Source organism: Girardinichthys multiradiatus, chromosome X (assembly GCF_021462225.1).
Source record: "Girardinichthys multiradiatus isolate DD_20200921_A chromosome X, DD_fGirMul_XY1, whole genome shotgun sequence".
NCBI classification, from domain to species: domain Eukaryota; kingdom Metazoa; phylum Chordata; class Actinopteri; order Cyprinodontiformes; family Goodeidae; genus Girardinichthys; species Girardinichthys multiradiatus.
Window position 1 is genome coordinate 6,597,924 of NC_061817.1, and position 16,618 is coordinate 6,614,541.

Genomic DNA, 16,618 nt, shown 5'->3' on the forward strand with positions numbered 1-16,618 from the left:
AAATCACGGCAGAATTAAATGTGCACCTCAACTCTCCTGTTTCCACCAGAACTGTCCATCGGGAGCTCCACAGGGTCAATATACACGGCCGGGCTGCTATAGCCAAACCTTTGCTCACTCATGCCAATGCCAAACGTTGGTTTCAATGGTGCAAGGAGCGCAAATCTTGGGCTGTGGACAATGTGAAACATGTATTGTTCTCTGATGAGTCCACCTTTACTGTTTTCCCCACATCCGGGAGAGTTACAGTGTGGAGAAGCCCCAAAGAAGCGTACCACCCAGACTGTTGCATGCCCAGAGTGAAGCATGGGGGTGGATCAGTGATGGTTTGGGCTGCCATATCATGGCATTCCCTTGGCCCAATACTTGTGCTAGATGGGCGCGTCACTGCCAAGGACTACCGAACCATTCTTGAGGACCATTGTGCATTCAATGGTTCAAACATTGTATCCTGAAGGCACGCCGTGTATCAGGATGACAATGCACCAATACACACAGCAAGACTGGTGAAAGATTGGTTTGATGAACATGAAAGTGAAGTTGAACATCTCCCATGGCCTGCACAGTCACCAGATCTAAATATTATTGAGCCACTTTGGGGTGTTTTGGAGAAGCGAGTCAGGAAACGTTTTCCTCCACCAGTATCACGTAGTGACCTGGCCACTATCCTGCAAGAAGAATGACTTAAAATCCCTCTGACCACTGTGCAGGACTTATATATGACATTCTCAAGATGAATTGATGCTGTATTGGCCGCAAAAGGAGACCCTACACCATACTAATAAATTATTGTGGTCTAAAACCAGGTGTTTCAGTTTCATTGTCCAACCCCTGTATGTCCATCTCACAAGAGAGGATCCTGGCTCCAACCTTCTGTCCTCTATGAGAAAGGAGGCTGAACAAAATATCAACAGCTGGGTTGCTCACTGTTGGGCTTCAGTAGAATAGTTACACAGTCTACTAACGTGTCAGTTTCTGCTGTGGGAGAAAGATGTCAGCTTGCAAGCATACTTTTAGTTGAGCAGATCTGCGGTTTGACATGCTCACTCTCATCTTCATCATGCATCATATTTGCATTGTAAGGGTTAAAAGTTCTAAGACCAAAGTACCATAGAGCAGCCTGACGGGGAAGCAATTAGGTCCACTGAAGTTGCTATTCAGAGGACCATGTGTTTGGCAAATCACACAGCAGGCTTTAAAATGGACGTGTTTTATTAAAAAGCTTTCAAGTAAAGCCTGTAGAGTTTGTAAAATGTTTGTATTCCAAACATCATGAGGGAGCCTGTATATCTGAAGCAGATGGGGATGAAGCCACTGTTTGATTTTAAGGCTCAGTAAAAGCTTCACTTTTCTGTGTTTGGGCTTAAAACACATTTTAGCAGTTGCTTCATGTTGTGGTCTTGCTACTGAAACAACTGAATAAATGTGATTTAATACGACCTATTGTTTCTTTTGTTCTTTAAATTAAACCTTGTTTTACTTTGACTGTTAGCAATGGCAGAATGTATGAAAGAAAACCAAAAAGTTGAACATGGAGATTCTTTAATGTTTATACTAAAGTCTATGCTAAAGATTAAAGCATTGTGGGACTCGCACAGTGTTAAAACATCTCATGCTTCCTGATGTTTTCATTGAAGCTTGCTTCAATTCAGAAAATGCTGACATTTGGTTCTGTGGTGTGTTCGCATCAGATTTTTATGATTCTTCGTTTATATAATAAAATGTAGTTATGATCAAAATGTTGTAAACCTGTGAGGACCATTAGAAGCTGTTTGTAAACACTTTTTACTTGAATTTGTCAGATTATTTGTTCGACGACGCAGCTCAGTGCAGATTTTGAATGAATAGGGCTAGTTTCAGGAAGTGGTCTGCAGGTTGATGGAGGTGTTCAATGAACTGGAGCTATGTTTAACCCTCCTTCCACATCATCATACCCCTTCATCTTACTACTCCTCCTCTGTGAAGGTCCAACCTTCCCTTATTTACACCACAGCGAACCAAATGTTTAAGGTGGAGCTTTCTGAACTCCTCTTAAAGCCACACACCCAGCGTTCAGGTCGCCAGAACAGGCTGAAAATTAGGGACATGAGAGCTTTTATTCAGAAATACGTGAATCACTAGTTCTGGGACAACCTTAGCCTGATCGGCATTGAGGTAAGGTAAATGTAAAATTAAACAAAACTAAAAAAATTTTGTTTTTTTTACATGTAAGAATAGAATTTTTAAACCTGCTGTTCAATTATTTGTTGTAGAAAGACATATTTGAAGGTAATACACAGACTTTGACGTTTTTACGTTCACAAAATCACTCATCTTACTTGCTGAACTGCTTGGATTTACTGTGGAGAAATATAATATAAAGCCATGTAGTATTTTAAGTAAATAAACCAAGTTTACTTGTAAACCAACATTTTGAAGCAAAAGGTGGAAATTAGGAATAATATTTTGCAGTATTTTGTTCTGTAATTCAGCATGCTTAGTTCTCTATAGAAAAGTAATTGAGAAGACGTGGTCTCTATAAAGATAAAGGTTTTTTGGGTTCCCATTTTGAAACTATCAGCAACAAAGAAAGTTATATAGTCCACATTAGGTTAGAAAAGTTGAGTTCAAAGTACAGAGTAGAAAACACACTTCCGCACACTAAACAAGGAATGAGATATATTGAAAAATACCAATCTTATTAGCAGAAGTATAGCTTAGTAGGCATTTATTCCTTTTGCAAAACAAAGCCCACATTAGCTAAATACACAAAATATATAGATATGGTGGAATTAAAAAAGAAAATAAGATGAATCATAAGGGACTGTGCAAAATTATAAATAGGAAAACAATTATAAATAAAAATGCTTTGGGTTATAGAAACTTTACAGAAGATTTCTCATTATCATCAGTCACATTTTCTGATTTGACAAATGTTATTTGTACACAGTCTGTTGAAAAAATTGTCAGAAATTAATAGATGTTAGGACAGAGTAAACTGCTTTATCTTGTTTCCAGCTAAACCTAACCCAAGGTTGGGTTTCATGCAAATAGACCAGGCCAAGGCTGAATTGCTGTTTGATAAAACTGTGTGAGTCTGTTGAGTAAATGAAGAAGAAGTGAAGTTTTTTGAGGAAAAAAAGTGTGGGATCCTCTTTTGTGTGCACAGTTTAAGCTCTAAAATAATTAACAGAAAGGCCCAACCAGCTGGTGGCTAGAAGGCCTGCTTTTTCTGTTAACCAAATGTTGTCCCTGAAGACAATAGACATGAATCAATTAAAGAAAACATTAGCTTGCTTCATGTGTGGTTTTTGATGCTGAAGTCAGTATCTGATTTGTAGCATCCGCAGTTCTAAATTAAAGGGCTATTTTATTTTTGAATCCATTTGACCATTTCTAGTTTAAAGTAATACATATTTAAACTGGTCAGACATCAACTGGATTAATCCACACTGAACAGAGATCATTTATAGGTTACATCTGTAAAATCTTTATTTTAGTTTTGAAAACTCACACAACGTCCATATTTAATTGCCATTAATACCAATGTAGATTGAGGTGTGATTAGCAATTTGTTTGGACTGGTCAAACACGGTCCGGCATTCCAGATGCTGTAAACCAGAGTAAAACCTAAACTTCAGATTTTAAGAAAGAGATTCTTTCTTTTTGTTATGTGGGCGGGACCACGGCGCTACTTATTCAAGAACCTCCACTGATTATTGTGCACTGATTTGAACGGAGCTGGTGTTTCCCACGGCTCCTGAATGCAGCAGCAGTCACCGGGCTGCTGTCAGCAGAGCAGGCTGCCAATCTGTCTTTAAAGGACGCAGCAGCACAGGCCCCGCTGAAAGAGGCTCCCAGAACAACCAGTCATCCTCCTGCTCCACTTCTCTTGTTTTATCTCTTGGCTGCTGCTCTATGGTGCCTTTAACATCTACTGGTGGTTCAAGAAGAAGCAGGTGCTCTGCCTGGATTGTCAACCTTAAGTTAACTTAACCCACTCTGAGAGGCAGCGTCGCTATTGTTTGTTTGTGTGCTTGCTGTCACTTCCGGACGAGTCTGCTCCTCATCGCCGGAGGAGGAGGAGAATTTCACCGGCATCGATGCTTCGAGCTGGAAGGATGGAGGAGTTTGTAACGGAGGAGGAGGAGCCGTGGTACGACCAGAGGGACCTGGAGCAAGGTGAGGACAGCTGTGTACGTGAAGAGAGAAATATAGTCATGAAGGAGGATCTGGAGATGGGTGGGTTGCAGGGTGTAAAATGAACAAACCTCTCTCTCCTCCTCTGCTAATTATCCCGATTTTGTCAGTGAAACATCCCAGAATAACCCTGCTGTCGGAGTGAGTGAATGCTGCCTCTGTTTCAGCTCCTTCCTACATCCTGGCACATGCAAACTCCATCTACCACATCTATCACACGCTGTATGCTACTGTATATATTATGAAAACAAAGATCTTATTTTAGATTGAGAGACACGTCCTCGGTCCAGACAGGAAATACATTAGATCCGTTTTCCAATAATGTAGAATATGCTGCCAATATATGGTAGGCCACTTTATGATATAATCAGACTACTCTCAAATATCAAATTACCTAGATACTCAAATCAGTTTAAGCCTACTTTCTTGTCCAAATACTAGCACTAATATTGGTTAGAACTGGAGCTGCATGATACTGGGAACACATGACATTAAGGTATTACTGTTGGATATTCTACCAACAGAGTGCCTCCACCAATCTAACTTCGCTTTCTGATATTGGTTGTAAGATCAGCTGTGGGCATAAAGGACAGTAACAGTTGATCCAAATTGCCAAATATGCTTTTGGAAATCCTAGTTTTAATGCATGGCACCTGAAATATTACTATAAATATACTACCAAAAATCACATCCAAACAGTCCTGTGCAATTTCAATATTTCACACACTGGATATTGCAATAACAACTGGGACATGATACACGTTGCAGCTCTAGTTAGACTTGAAAATTAATATATCTAAAGCAACATTCCTCCCCAAGCAAACAGATTAAGATGTTTAAAAATCTATTTAAAAATCTATTAAAAGAGAATTTCATATTTTTCATAAACAGCAACACAGGTAGCTAATTATGATTGTTATTTAGGGCGAGATCAAAGTCAGTTTGGAATCGCCTGAACACTCAAGAGTAAGGCTGCATTATGCATTGGATTGTGATATTATTACCTCCAGCTCCCTCCTTGCCTTAAAGCAGAGGAATTCCTCCTATCCACAATGTTAGATATCTAAAATGTCACTTCTTTTTTTTTTTTTTACATACACGTGTTTGTAAGTTAATAAAGACACTGGTGTTGTAGATCCAGATATCCACAATGTATATCCACATAGGTGCCCAAAGAAATTACAAATATCCACAAATCTGCAATATGCATTGTAGATCAAGATATTTCTTTATAAGGTGACAGATATCAGCAATGTACAGCAGCGATTACCAGCCATTTCACCTGTACTATATTAAAATAGTTTCATGAATTTAAATTATTTGTAAATATTTATAATTAACTTAAACGTGGTAAGGACGTTTTTGTAGATTCTGAATTAAATTGGTGATAGAAGTTGTTGTAACATGGGCCAGATGTAGTCCTGTATTTTTTTGTTTTGTTTTTTATGCTGAAAGAATCCAGACCTAACCCTTTGAAAAGACATTGCTTGACTTGGAAAAACAGCATTGTGTTTTTGTTTTCATGTTCCTTATAACTGTAATCTGTTAGGAAGATTTTCTTTTTAACTACTAGCTTCTTCTTATGACTCTTCTATCTCAGAGATCAAAAATGTTCATTCAAATAAGAAGAATTTACCCCAGAATTTACCTGGAGATAAAATCCTGATTGAAGATGAACTCAGACATCCTAAAGTAAATTTTTCTATGTACATTGCAGACTTAGAAACATTTCTGATATCTTAAAGGCACAGTACTGATTACAAATCATAATTGTCATTTTATTTGACCAGTTTTATCCCATTAAGTCCAAATGTTTTTAGATATTTAGAAATAATAGTGACAAGTAAGCTAGTCACTGTTACAGTTTTGCACTTTTTTGTTTTGTTTGAAAGTTCCAAGGTTTATGCTTTTTTGTGTTTTTGGTTAGTTTAGTTCTACCTTTTTGGTTATAGAAACATGGTTTCGGCGTAGTAAGGCCAGAACAATCATAAAAGACATTGTCTGAAAATAATCCTGAATGTTAATTCTAGATAGGAAAAAAAAGTACTTGATATCTGGAGCTGGGATCTTGATGCCCATGAAAGGTGAAGGTGAACAAGTATGTCCAAGGAAGACTGCATTCAGAGACCTCTGAAATGTTTATTGCTGAAAAGGACAAAATGCACGATCCTTCAAAGCTGAGCTAATGTGTTTGATGATCTTGTCCAAGTATAATTGGCTCGGCAACTAAGATCAATCCCTCCCTGTAATGACTTAAATGGATTCACTTTCATAGGAGCAGAGCTTCTCAGAGGAGAGATGAAAGCTGTGGTGAATGCGTCCTCCTTTCTGCAACGCTGTCCTCAACATCACCCCATCTCCTGATCACCTGCTGACCCAGAGAATTAAAGCAGCTTTGCATCTTAGCATTGTATTGCACATCATATTAGAGGAGGAAGGCAGGTGGATTTGACTCTTGTCTGTTTAAATCTGTATTTTAGGTTGGTGTTATTCAGAACTGAGGGTGGAGACATTAAATGTCCCCTAGCTGATCTGATTAGAGCCCCAGACAAAACCTCCTTAGTCAGGATCAGAGATTTTAGGCTTCGGGGTCAGAATGGAGGCATACTCATCCAGTTCTGCCTTCATGCACTCAGTGAATTTTACCCCAGAAACGATGCTGTTACACAACATCTGTGCCGCTAGCTCTCCTATTTTAAACCCTGCGTGTGTCGATTATGATCTCACAAACCTCTGAAGTGTGTGCAGATAGCGTTGTATGGTGATGTCATGCTTGTGTTGCAGCAGCTCCAAGGGACTAAGTGTGACTCACGCATCCCAGCAGAGGCACACGAGCAGAAGATGTCTGGCCGTTTTCCTCTTGCTGGTCTCCTCCTTCAGGAGTTGCATAACTCTGCACGTGAGATTGTAGCCCTGCGGTGCATGAGAAGGAGCAGAGATAGGCGCCACATGCATTCAATAACTCTGAAAGGTTTCTGCTGGTTTCAGAAATGATGGTTTCTGATGAGAGTTTCATACCAGAGATCTGTAAAGGTGTTCCTGCCAATGCTCATCATCGTGGTGAGAAAACACCCCCTTCATTACAGCAGTAAATGCCAGTGATTCTTGCTGTCTTTCCTTTCCTGCAGTTCTGTTGTTTTCAGTTCCAGTTTTAATCTTCTAAGGCTGGGAAAATGATGTCTGTAAGCTGCTGTGGCACTATCCCCACCAAAGAGAAAACTGTTCTATTTATTTGATATTACTACAGAAGTACAATATGGAACACTCATGAATTATTGGAAATTAATTTTTTTATTAATCTAAAAAACGGGGCAGCATTTCTCATAAAGATGGAGTGTGTTCATCACCAATCTTTGTTATGTGCGAAACAGTTTCTATTCTGGCTTCATCTTGAGTCTTTTTAGCCTCTTCTGTTCCTCTGTCTTTGTTTCATGAATGAATGAAAGATTTTCAGCAGGAATAGAGTTCGTTGATCTCCTGGACTCTAATGAACTGCTGTAACATTAGCAGGATATTATTGCCTGTCAAACAGGCAACTTATGTTTGCTTGTATTGTTATAAAACAATGCTATGTTTATTTTTATCTTTAAGTGACACACTTCTTTTCTGAAAATGATGTTAATTAGTTGAAAAAGACTTGTATCATATACAGTCATATTTAATAAAGTAGAATATGTGTTTTATTAAGGCTCCTTTTAAAAACATACTTTTTATCAAGCCCACATTTCTATGTTAAAATGTTTATTGGTCTGATGTAATATTCTAATCTTAAATGTTTTCATTAGCTGTTAGCAGAAAATCATCATAATTCGCAGAAATAAAAACTTAAAACCACTACTGACCTTCGGTTGCTAAAGTAATCAAGCTCTTTCATCCCATCAGCTGAAAGTCAGCTTATGCATTTATATGTCTTAATACGGATGATTTTGGCATACAGCTCATGAAAACCTAAAATTCCTATCTCACAAAATTAGCATATTTCATCTGACCAATAAAAGAAAAGTGTTTTTAATACAAAAAACGTCAACCTTCAAATAATCATGTACATTTATGCACTCAATACTTGGTCGGGAATCCTTTTGCAGAAATGACTGCTTCAATGCGGTGTGGCATGGAGGCAATCAGCCTGTGGCACTGCTGAGGTGTTATGGAGGCCCAGGATGCTTCGATACCTTTAGCTCATCCAGAGTGTTGGGTCTTGAGTCTCTCAACGTTCTCTTCACAATATCCCACAGATTCTCTATGGGGTTCAGGTCAGGAGAGTTGGCAGGCCAATTGAGCACAGTGATACCGTGGTCAGTAAACCATTTACCAGTGGTTTTGGCACTGTGAGCAGGTGCCAGGTCGTGCTGAAAAATGAAATCTTCATCTCCATAAAGCTTTTCAGCAGATGGAAGCATGAAGTGCTCCAAAATCTCCTGATAGCTAGCTGCATTGACCCTGCCCTTGATAAAACACAGTGGACCAACACCAGCAGCTGACACGGCACCCCAGACCATCACTGACTGTGGGTACTTGACACTGGACTTCTGGCATTTTGGCATTTCCTTCTCCCCAGTCGTCCTCCAGACTCTGGCACCTTGATTTCCGAATGACATGCAGAATTTGCTTTCATCCGAAAAAAGTACTTTGGACCACTGAGCAACAGTCCAGTGCTGCTTCTCTGTAGCCCAGGTCTGGGGAATGCGGCACCTGTAGCCCATTTCCTGCACACGCCTGTGCACGGTGGCTCTGGATGTTTCTACTCCAGACTCAGTCCACTGCTTCCGCAGGTCCCCCAAGGTCTGGAATCGGCCCTTCTCCACAATCTTCCTCAGGGTCCGGTCACCTCTTCTTGTTGTGCAGCGTTTTCTGCCACACTTTTTCCTTCCCACAGACTTCCCACTGAGGTGCCTTGATACAGCACTTATAATGTTTTAATAATTATGTCTAGTTTTACCTTCTGTTAACAGATTGTTGTGTTGATACTGGATTGCTGACATGTTCATGTTGAACCAAGAAACTTGCAGGGATCTTCAACCCTATGTTTTTAGCTTCCTGGAAGGCTGCTGTAGTACCCAGTTTATGACTCAAAGAAACATGATCAGATCTGAGATGTTTCACCAGTTTAATGTTTTCTCCAGTCAGTCTTTGTCAGTCAACAAATATTGATCTGTGTCCTTCTGATTAACAATCTGTTGTTTTCCTCCATCTTTAGAGTGTATGACAGTATTTTGAGGCTTCGCGTTCAGTTCTAACACATTTCACCGAGGTAGATTGTTACTGTTGGCAGCTGCTCTCTGAAAGCTGCAGCATGTTGTTCTTTTCAAAGCACCTGCAGTGTGTTTGTGTTCCTGAGCTCTGCACTCGCCCCTGTGTCTGTCTGCTGTTTATGTCTGTCCTCCTCTCTTGGTTCATGTTTAGATCTGCATTTGGCTGCGGAGCTCGGCAAGACTCTGCTGGAACGCAACAAAGAGCTGGAGGACTCTCTCCAGCAGATGTACATCAACAATGAGGAGCAAGTGCATGAGATAGAGGTATGGTCCAAATATTTCTCTAAGCATTATTGTTTGGTTTTAATTGGTTTGCCCTTTCAACTGTAAAATAAATCAATTCTTAAATCAGTTTCCTTCGTATTTACGTACATTTCTACTTTTTCATATTTAAATTACTGAGAGAAAGTATATTTTATAAAATTCTACATGACTAAAGATTTTATCTCAAACTATCTTTTGTTTTTACTCATTTGCAACAATTATTTTGGTATGATGATTCAAATCCAGTTTGACTTCATATCATTTAGGCTCTATTTATTTTATTTTGACTGAACCAATTCACTTTAATCATTAGGTCAGTTCTAGGTGCAGTTCTGAACCATAATGTGTTACTTAATTTGCATTTATATATTATGGTGAATACTTTCCAAACATCCCAATTCCAAATACTTTCCTCTAAAGATTTAAAAAGGACATAAAAACATTAAACATTGTTTAACAATAGATTAATCCAATATTAGTGTTTTTATTTTTTTTTTGACAATGAGTAAAATCACTTTATTGTTCTTTAGAATGGACTTGCAAGTTTGCATGTTCTCCCCGTGCATTGTGAGGTTTTCTCCAGGTACTCCAGCGTCCTCCCACAATTCAAAAATATGACTATTGGGTTTTGTGTTTCGATAAATTGTCCTTAGGTATGAAAGTGTGCGTTCATGTTTGCCTTGAGATGGACTGGCAACCTCTCCAGGGTGGACCCGACCTCTTGCCCATTGACGGCTGAAGATAGGTCCCCTAGTGACCCTGCAAGGATCCTGTAAAGACAATGAATGGATGGATTTAACATGTTCTCATGATGAAAATACTAAAATACTGTTCTAAACCTGTGGTACTTATCTATTCTTGAGGGTTTCAGTTAATTTATTTACTTATTTAAAGGTGTAGCTCCAGATATGAATTAGTAACACATTGATTTGTGTGGCCAGTAAAATTTGGGGGACAACCAATCAGTAGCCGAGGCTTAACAAGGAAATTTTTCTTATTGATTTTTGAAAATTTTCTCTCTGGATGAACATTTCATGTACATTGTTGCCAACCTTCTCTTCATGTTATCAAACATATTTCACCTCGCAGTACCTGTCCAAGCAGCTGGAAATGCTGAGGGAGATGAATGAGCAGCATGCCAAGGTGTACGAGCAGCTGGACGTGACAGCCCGAGAGCTGGAAATCACTAATGAGAAGCTGGTGCTGGAGAGCAAGGCTTCACAGCAGAAGACAGACAGGTGATCTGTGGCTTCCTAAAGCCCACAATCGGTCACAGAAGTCATTTATTGGCTTATGTTGCGTTTTTAACAGGATTTTTGGCAGATATCAGAATGAGGAGAGAATCAGTCTTAGCCTGCCTCTAGCTTTGTGTTCATGTGTTTGTGAAAAAACCTATAGAAATCTGGACAAATTGGGGTTTTATATTATTGGCTGCAGAGAATATTTGCTGTTCATATGTTTTAAGTCTCCACTGATCTTTTAATGTTTTAAAGGAGTGTTCATCTTTTTTTTCCTACATTCTGTCACCACGAAGTTCAATGTATTTTACTGGAACGTTTTGATAGACTAACACAAAGTAGTGCATACTTGTGAAGTGGAAGAAAAATTATACATATTAGTCATTTATTCGTTTTCTTTTTACAAATAAATGTCTAAAAAAAAGTCTGGTAACTCTGGAGGAGCTGTGGAAATGCATAGCTCAGGATCTTCCCAGAGGAAAACTGTTAATCTACTCGTACTCGTCATCTTCCGCTTATCCAGGACCGGGTCGCGGGGGGCAGCAGACTCAACCAGACTCAACCAGACGTCCCTCTCTCCAGACACCTCCTCCAGCTCCTCCAGGGGGAGCCCAAGGCGTTCCCAGGCCAGCTGAGAGACATAGTCCCTCCAGCGTGTCCTGGGCCTCCTCCCGGTGGGACGTGCCTGGAACACCTCCCGAGGAAGGCGTCCAGGAGGCATCCGGTATAGATGCCCGAGCCACCTCAACTGGCTCCTCTCAATGTGGAGGAGCAGCGGCTCTACTCCGAGCTCCTCCCGGATGGCCGAGCTCCTCACCCTATCTCTAAGGGAGTGCCATGCCATCCTACGGAGGAAGCTCATTTCAGCCGCTTGTATCCGGGATCTCGTTCTTTCGGTCATGACCCAAAGTTCATGGCCATAGGTGAGGGTAGGATCGTAGACCGACCGGTAAATTGAGAGCTTTGCTTTTCGGCTCAGTTTTCTCTTCACCACAATGGACCGGCACAGCGCCCCCATTACTGTGGCAGCCGCACCGATCCGTCTGTTGATCTCCCGCTCCATTCTTCCCTCACTCGTGAACAAGACCCCGAGAAACTTGAACTCCTCCACTTGAGGCAGGAACTCCCCTCCAACCTGGACAGGACAAGCACTCCCCAAATCTAGTCTTTAGGGAAGAGTGGAAAGAGGAAAATAATTATTGTGAAAAATCCATAGAAAGTCCCGTTTGCAGTAAAAATGTGTCCAGAGATGATCTGATCAGATAAAAAAAATTGTACCTTTTGGCCAACATGAAAAATGTTATGTTTGGCAAAAAAAAAAAAAAACTGGGGGCACATCACCCCAAACAACTTGATCCCATAAGTAAATCATGGTGTTGGCAGCATCATGCTGTGGGGTGTCTTTTCTTGAGCAGGGACAAGGAAGCTGATGGAAAGAGGGATGGAGCTAAATACAAAATAATATTGAAAGACAACTTGTTGGAGGCTGCAAATGAATTGAGACTGGCATGGAGGTTAACCTTTCATCAGGGCAACTGTAAGCATACATCCAGAGCTACACTAATCAAAACCAGTTCATTATAGAGTGGTCCAGACTTATGTCCAGTTGAGAATCTGTGGCAACATTTGAAAACTGACATTCTGACAATTTCAATAAACCAACTAAGCAGGAGCTATTTTTTAAAGAAGAATGGGAAGAAATCTTACTCTCTAGATCTGCAAAGCTAGAAGATACATGGCCCTAAAGGCGGCTATAATGTAGAACAGGTAGTTCTACACAGTATTGACTCAGGCGAACTGAATCCAGATAAATGCCACAGTATTCATACTATTATTTGTAAAAACAATTGACGATACTATTTTTTTTTTTTTTACATCCACTTCACATTATGCACTTCTTTATGACTGGACACCGTACACAATTCTGTGCATAAAACCTGTACAGTATTTACTTTAAATCATGGAAACTTGGTTCTCAATGTTGCTGGGATTGAGTAACAAACTATTTGGTTTAGAAAATATTCTAATCTGTTGAAGAAAAACAGGAAACCTAATGAGCAGCTATGATTTCCCTCATGATCATATAACCCTTTAAAGGGATTTCATAGAGTAACTGTAAATCTATGCAGGGTTGGTATTTCAGACTTCAGGCAGCTTGTGTTTGTGCTTTTCCTCTTGAGTAACCACACGTAACAGGTTCAGAAATGTCCTTAATCAGAGATTAGATATTTACAAATCATGTTACTGGGGCTGAAGGCTAATTATAACCCTTCAATAGCTAGCTCTGTTGTTTCTAAGCATTTACCTTCACAATGAACAGCGACTTGATTCAGCTGAAGGTCGGTAGACTGAAGTCAGCTCATAAATGACCGAACAAGCAAGATTAATCCAAGTTGTTTGTGCACTCAGGTTGACTGGCACCATGGAGACACTGCAGAGTCAGGTGGACAGTCTCACGGCTCGTGTCGAGGAGCTGCGGACTCTAGAGGAGCTGAAGGTGCACAGAGAGAAGAAGGAGCGACGCATGACCGTCCACTCATTCCCGTGCCTCAAGGAGCTCTGCACTGCTCCCAGGTCGCAAAATATAACACTCGCTGCAATCTGATGGCAACTCAGATGTTTCAATGGCTTTGTGAAAGGAGGAGATGCAACTAAACACTGAGTCACTAGGCCAGGAGTACTTTCAATTGGAAAGAAAAGTAGTATTTATTTTTGAAAGTTTCATGTTTTATTTCTAAAATTGAACTGACATGGGCCTTGGACATTATCTGTCTAGTCCTCAGTGTCCTGAATTGAAAACAAAATAGTTAGAGAAAGTAAAATAAAAACATTTATTAACCTTTTGTAAGAGAAAACTACATGAACATCTAAATCTACAGATGATGATGAACATAAACAGGGTTCAAATTTTGTCAGATGCAGAACCAGACTGAGAATGCACCACAGTATGAGCTGGTGGATACAAAATGTGGCTCATAACTGTTATACATTCTTATTTAGAGCCTTTCATAGGGAATGCTATTCAAGGTGCTTATTAACACTACTATCTATGAAGAAACCTGATTGTGGAGTTAAGATGTACAGTATGCATTTGTTTCTAAGCCATGATGTGATTCTTCGTTTAGATATGAGGATGGTTTCCTTTTGGCCAACCCTGGGAGTCTAGACCTGGTGGAGCAGCAGCCTCTTGATGAGGAAAATGATCATCTCAGAGACATTGTATCGTCCCTCCACTCAGCCATGGCCTCAGAGCGATCAAGGCGTGAGAGTGTTGAGCGGGAGTGTGCTGCGGTGCTGCAGGAGTTTGAGCAGCTGGGGCAGCGCCTCCTGGGTGCAGAAGGCTGCAAGCTGCGGGTCCAGAAGCTTGAGGCTGAGCTGCTGGAGATGCAGCAGCTCAGGAAGTCCAGAGTGTGTCTTATCGGAGACATGGAGGATGGCTTAGAGACGCTGCTCAGTAATGGCCCTGAGACGGACACCCCAGAGGAGGAAACTGGACAGGAGGATGGAGGTGAAGGAGGTAATGGAGGGGCCGGTGGACCTGGGCAGCAGGGGGGAGGCCCGGTGCGGAAAAGCTGCAGTGACACGGCCCTGAACACCATCTCGGCTGTCTCTGGAAGACGCCAGGGTGGGTACCCCCATCACGGCAACGGTGAGCGCAAACGAGGCATGTCCATCCTGCGGGAGGTAGATGAGCAGTACCACGCTCTGCTGGAGAAGTACGAAGAGCTCCTGGGGAAGTGCCGGCGCCACGAGGAGACGCTGTGCCACGCCGGGGTGCAGACGTCACGACCCGTCTCTAGAGACCCATCTATGAAGGAGTACAGCCTGATCTCAGCGGAACCTTCCACATCTGGGGCTGGTGTCACACCTCCTCAGACTCCCTCCACTCCAGAGGCACTGGAGGGGATCAGCAGGCAGGTGGAGCAGGTGGACAAGCGGCTGAGTCAGAACACGCCAGAGTATAAAACCCTGTTCAAAGAGATCTTCTCCCGGCTGCAGAAGACCAAGAGGGACATGAACTCCCCGAAGAGCCGAAAGACTCACAAATAAACTCACCACTAAGAAACTAAAAGCACTGAGAAAGCTACAGCTAACTTACAAAGTATTACCTCACAGTTCAACTGCTGAAGTATAATAGCTACTTATTAATGTAAAACTGCCAAATGTTATTTCACTACACTGAGTGTGTTTGACAGGCCAGAGATCAGAAAAAAAAGGTGGCTTTGTGATGTTTTTGTATCTGAGGTGTAAGAGTGATTATGACCAAATGTACCTAAAGCAGAAAGCGTGAGGGACTTTGGATGCATTTACTGCATGTACTTGTTTATAATATCACTTATTGTTAAGGAAGGAATAAATAAAATCACAAGCTTTAAAATGGAAGCATATCTGATATTCATATTTTGTTTTTCTGGAGATAAGTCCAGAGAAGCAGCAAAAATATTAATGTTTCCACATTTTATACATATCACAGGGCATGAATAATACACATTTTATAGATTTTGTTTTTAGATCAATTTAAACTGGAATGGTCAAAAGACAATTTAAACAAGAAATAAGTTTGCATTTGTAATTTTCTAATTGATTCAGATTTCACACAGAATAAAAACTGTACATATGTCCCCATAATATCTGGTCAAAACGTGAAACTGTATGCTTTTTGTAGCCTTTCGTAAGCTTCTGGCTAAAGTTTGGACTGGATATTTAACAACTCTTCATGGAGAAAAGACTTCAATTGGGGAATGGACTTCATGGACTTGGCTTTTAAGCCGTCCATAAAGTTTTGAAAAGGCCATTCGAGGTTTTGGGAAGGCTGCTCCAAAACCAGCGTTGACATGCGTTTAGGATCTTTGTAATCGTTTCCAAGTTAAGGCAAGGTAGTCCTTTTCATTGTACTTTTTGCAATGCATTAGTACCACTGGCAATCAGACTGCCTCTCAGCATGACGCTGCCATTACCATACTTGTCAGTTGCTACAGTGTCCCTGGTTTTCACAGCCTTACCTCGACTGCTCTAAAGACACCGATGTGGCAAAATCAACCTGTGACAGTTTTCGAGGGAAGACATTTAGCTTGTCCACGGGGGGAGCTGCAGATTCCCATTTAGGTGCAAGACTCAGGACCTTTCCAGTCCTGGGCAATGATCTTCCATTTCATGTCAGGAAACCAGTCTTGGTGGTTGCAAGGTTGCTTCTCAACATCCTGACCTGTTTGCCAGATTCATTCCAACAACTTGACCACAACTGCTTAACAGCTACAAGACTTTTCCTCCAAATTTGTAAATCTGTAGTCATGCGTAGATCTTCCCCACAACCCCTTGAGCTTTCATATTGTCAGTCCAATGAGAAGTTAATGGCATGAGAAACTACCAGCTAGTCAATCACAATAACAGCAAGTTAATAGACCCTGGTCTCATCCATGAAGACAAATTTCTAGAACCTTCAGCACCACTTATTAAAAGATGGATCATTTCAAACGATTTAGAAAAAAAAAATAAGTTCAGAACTTCAGAACAATATAAAACTAAAATATTTTGTACAATAACTTCAGAAAATGGGTTTAATAGAGCATTAAATCAGTAAAATCTCAGAAGAGATTCCTGCCCTTGATTTGTGTATGTGTCTGAGAAGAACTGCACTGTTACAGTAGATCAGATCAAAATAAAAACAACTTTAGTAATTTGGAG

General features: G+C 40.7%; 1 protein-coding gene across 1 annotated transcript; it reads left to right on the forward strand.

Moving 5' to 3' along the window:
* Positions 1–3,798: 3,798 nt before the first annotated feature.
* On the forward strand, positions 3,799–15,316 carry LOC124863446 (cerebellar degeneration-related protein 2-like). The gene is made up of 5 exons (XM_047357816.1): positions 3,799–4,161; positions 9,583–9,695; positions 10,785–10,933; positions 13,343–13,507; positions 14,059–15,316. Exons 1-5 carry the CDS (start codon positions 4,083–4,085, stop codon positions 14,981–14,983), a joined length of 1,431 nt encoding a protein of 476 aa, XP_047213772.1. The 5' UTR covers positions 3,799–4,082; the 3' UTR covers positions 14,984–15,316.
* The last annotated feature ends 1,302 nt before the right edge of the window (positions 15,317–16,618 follow it).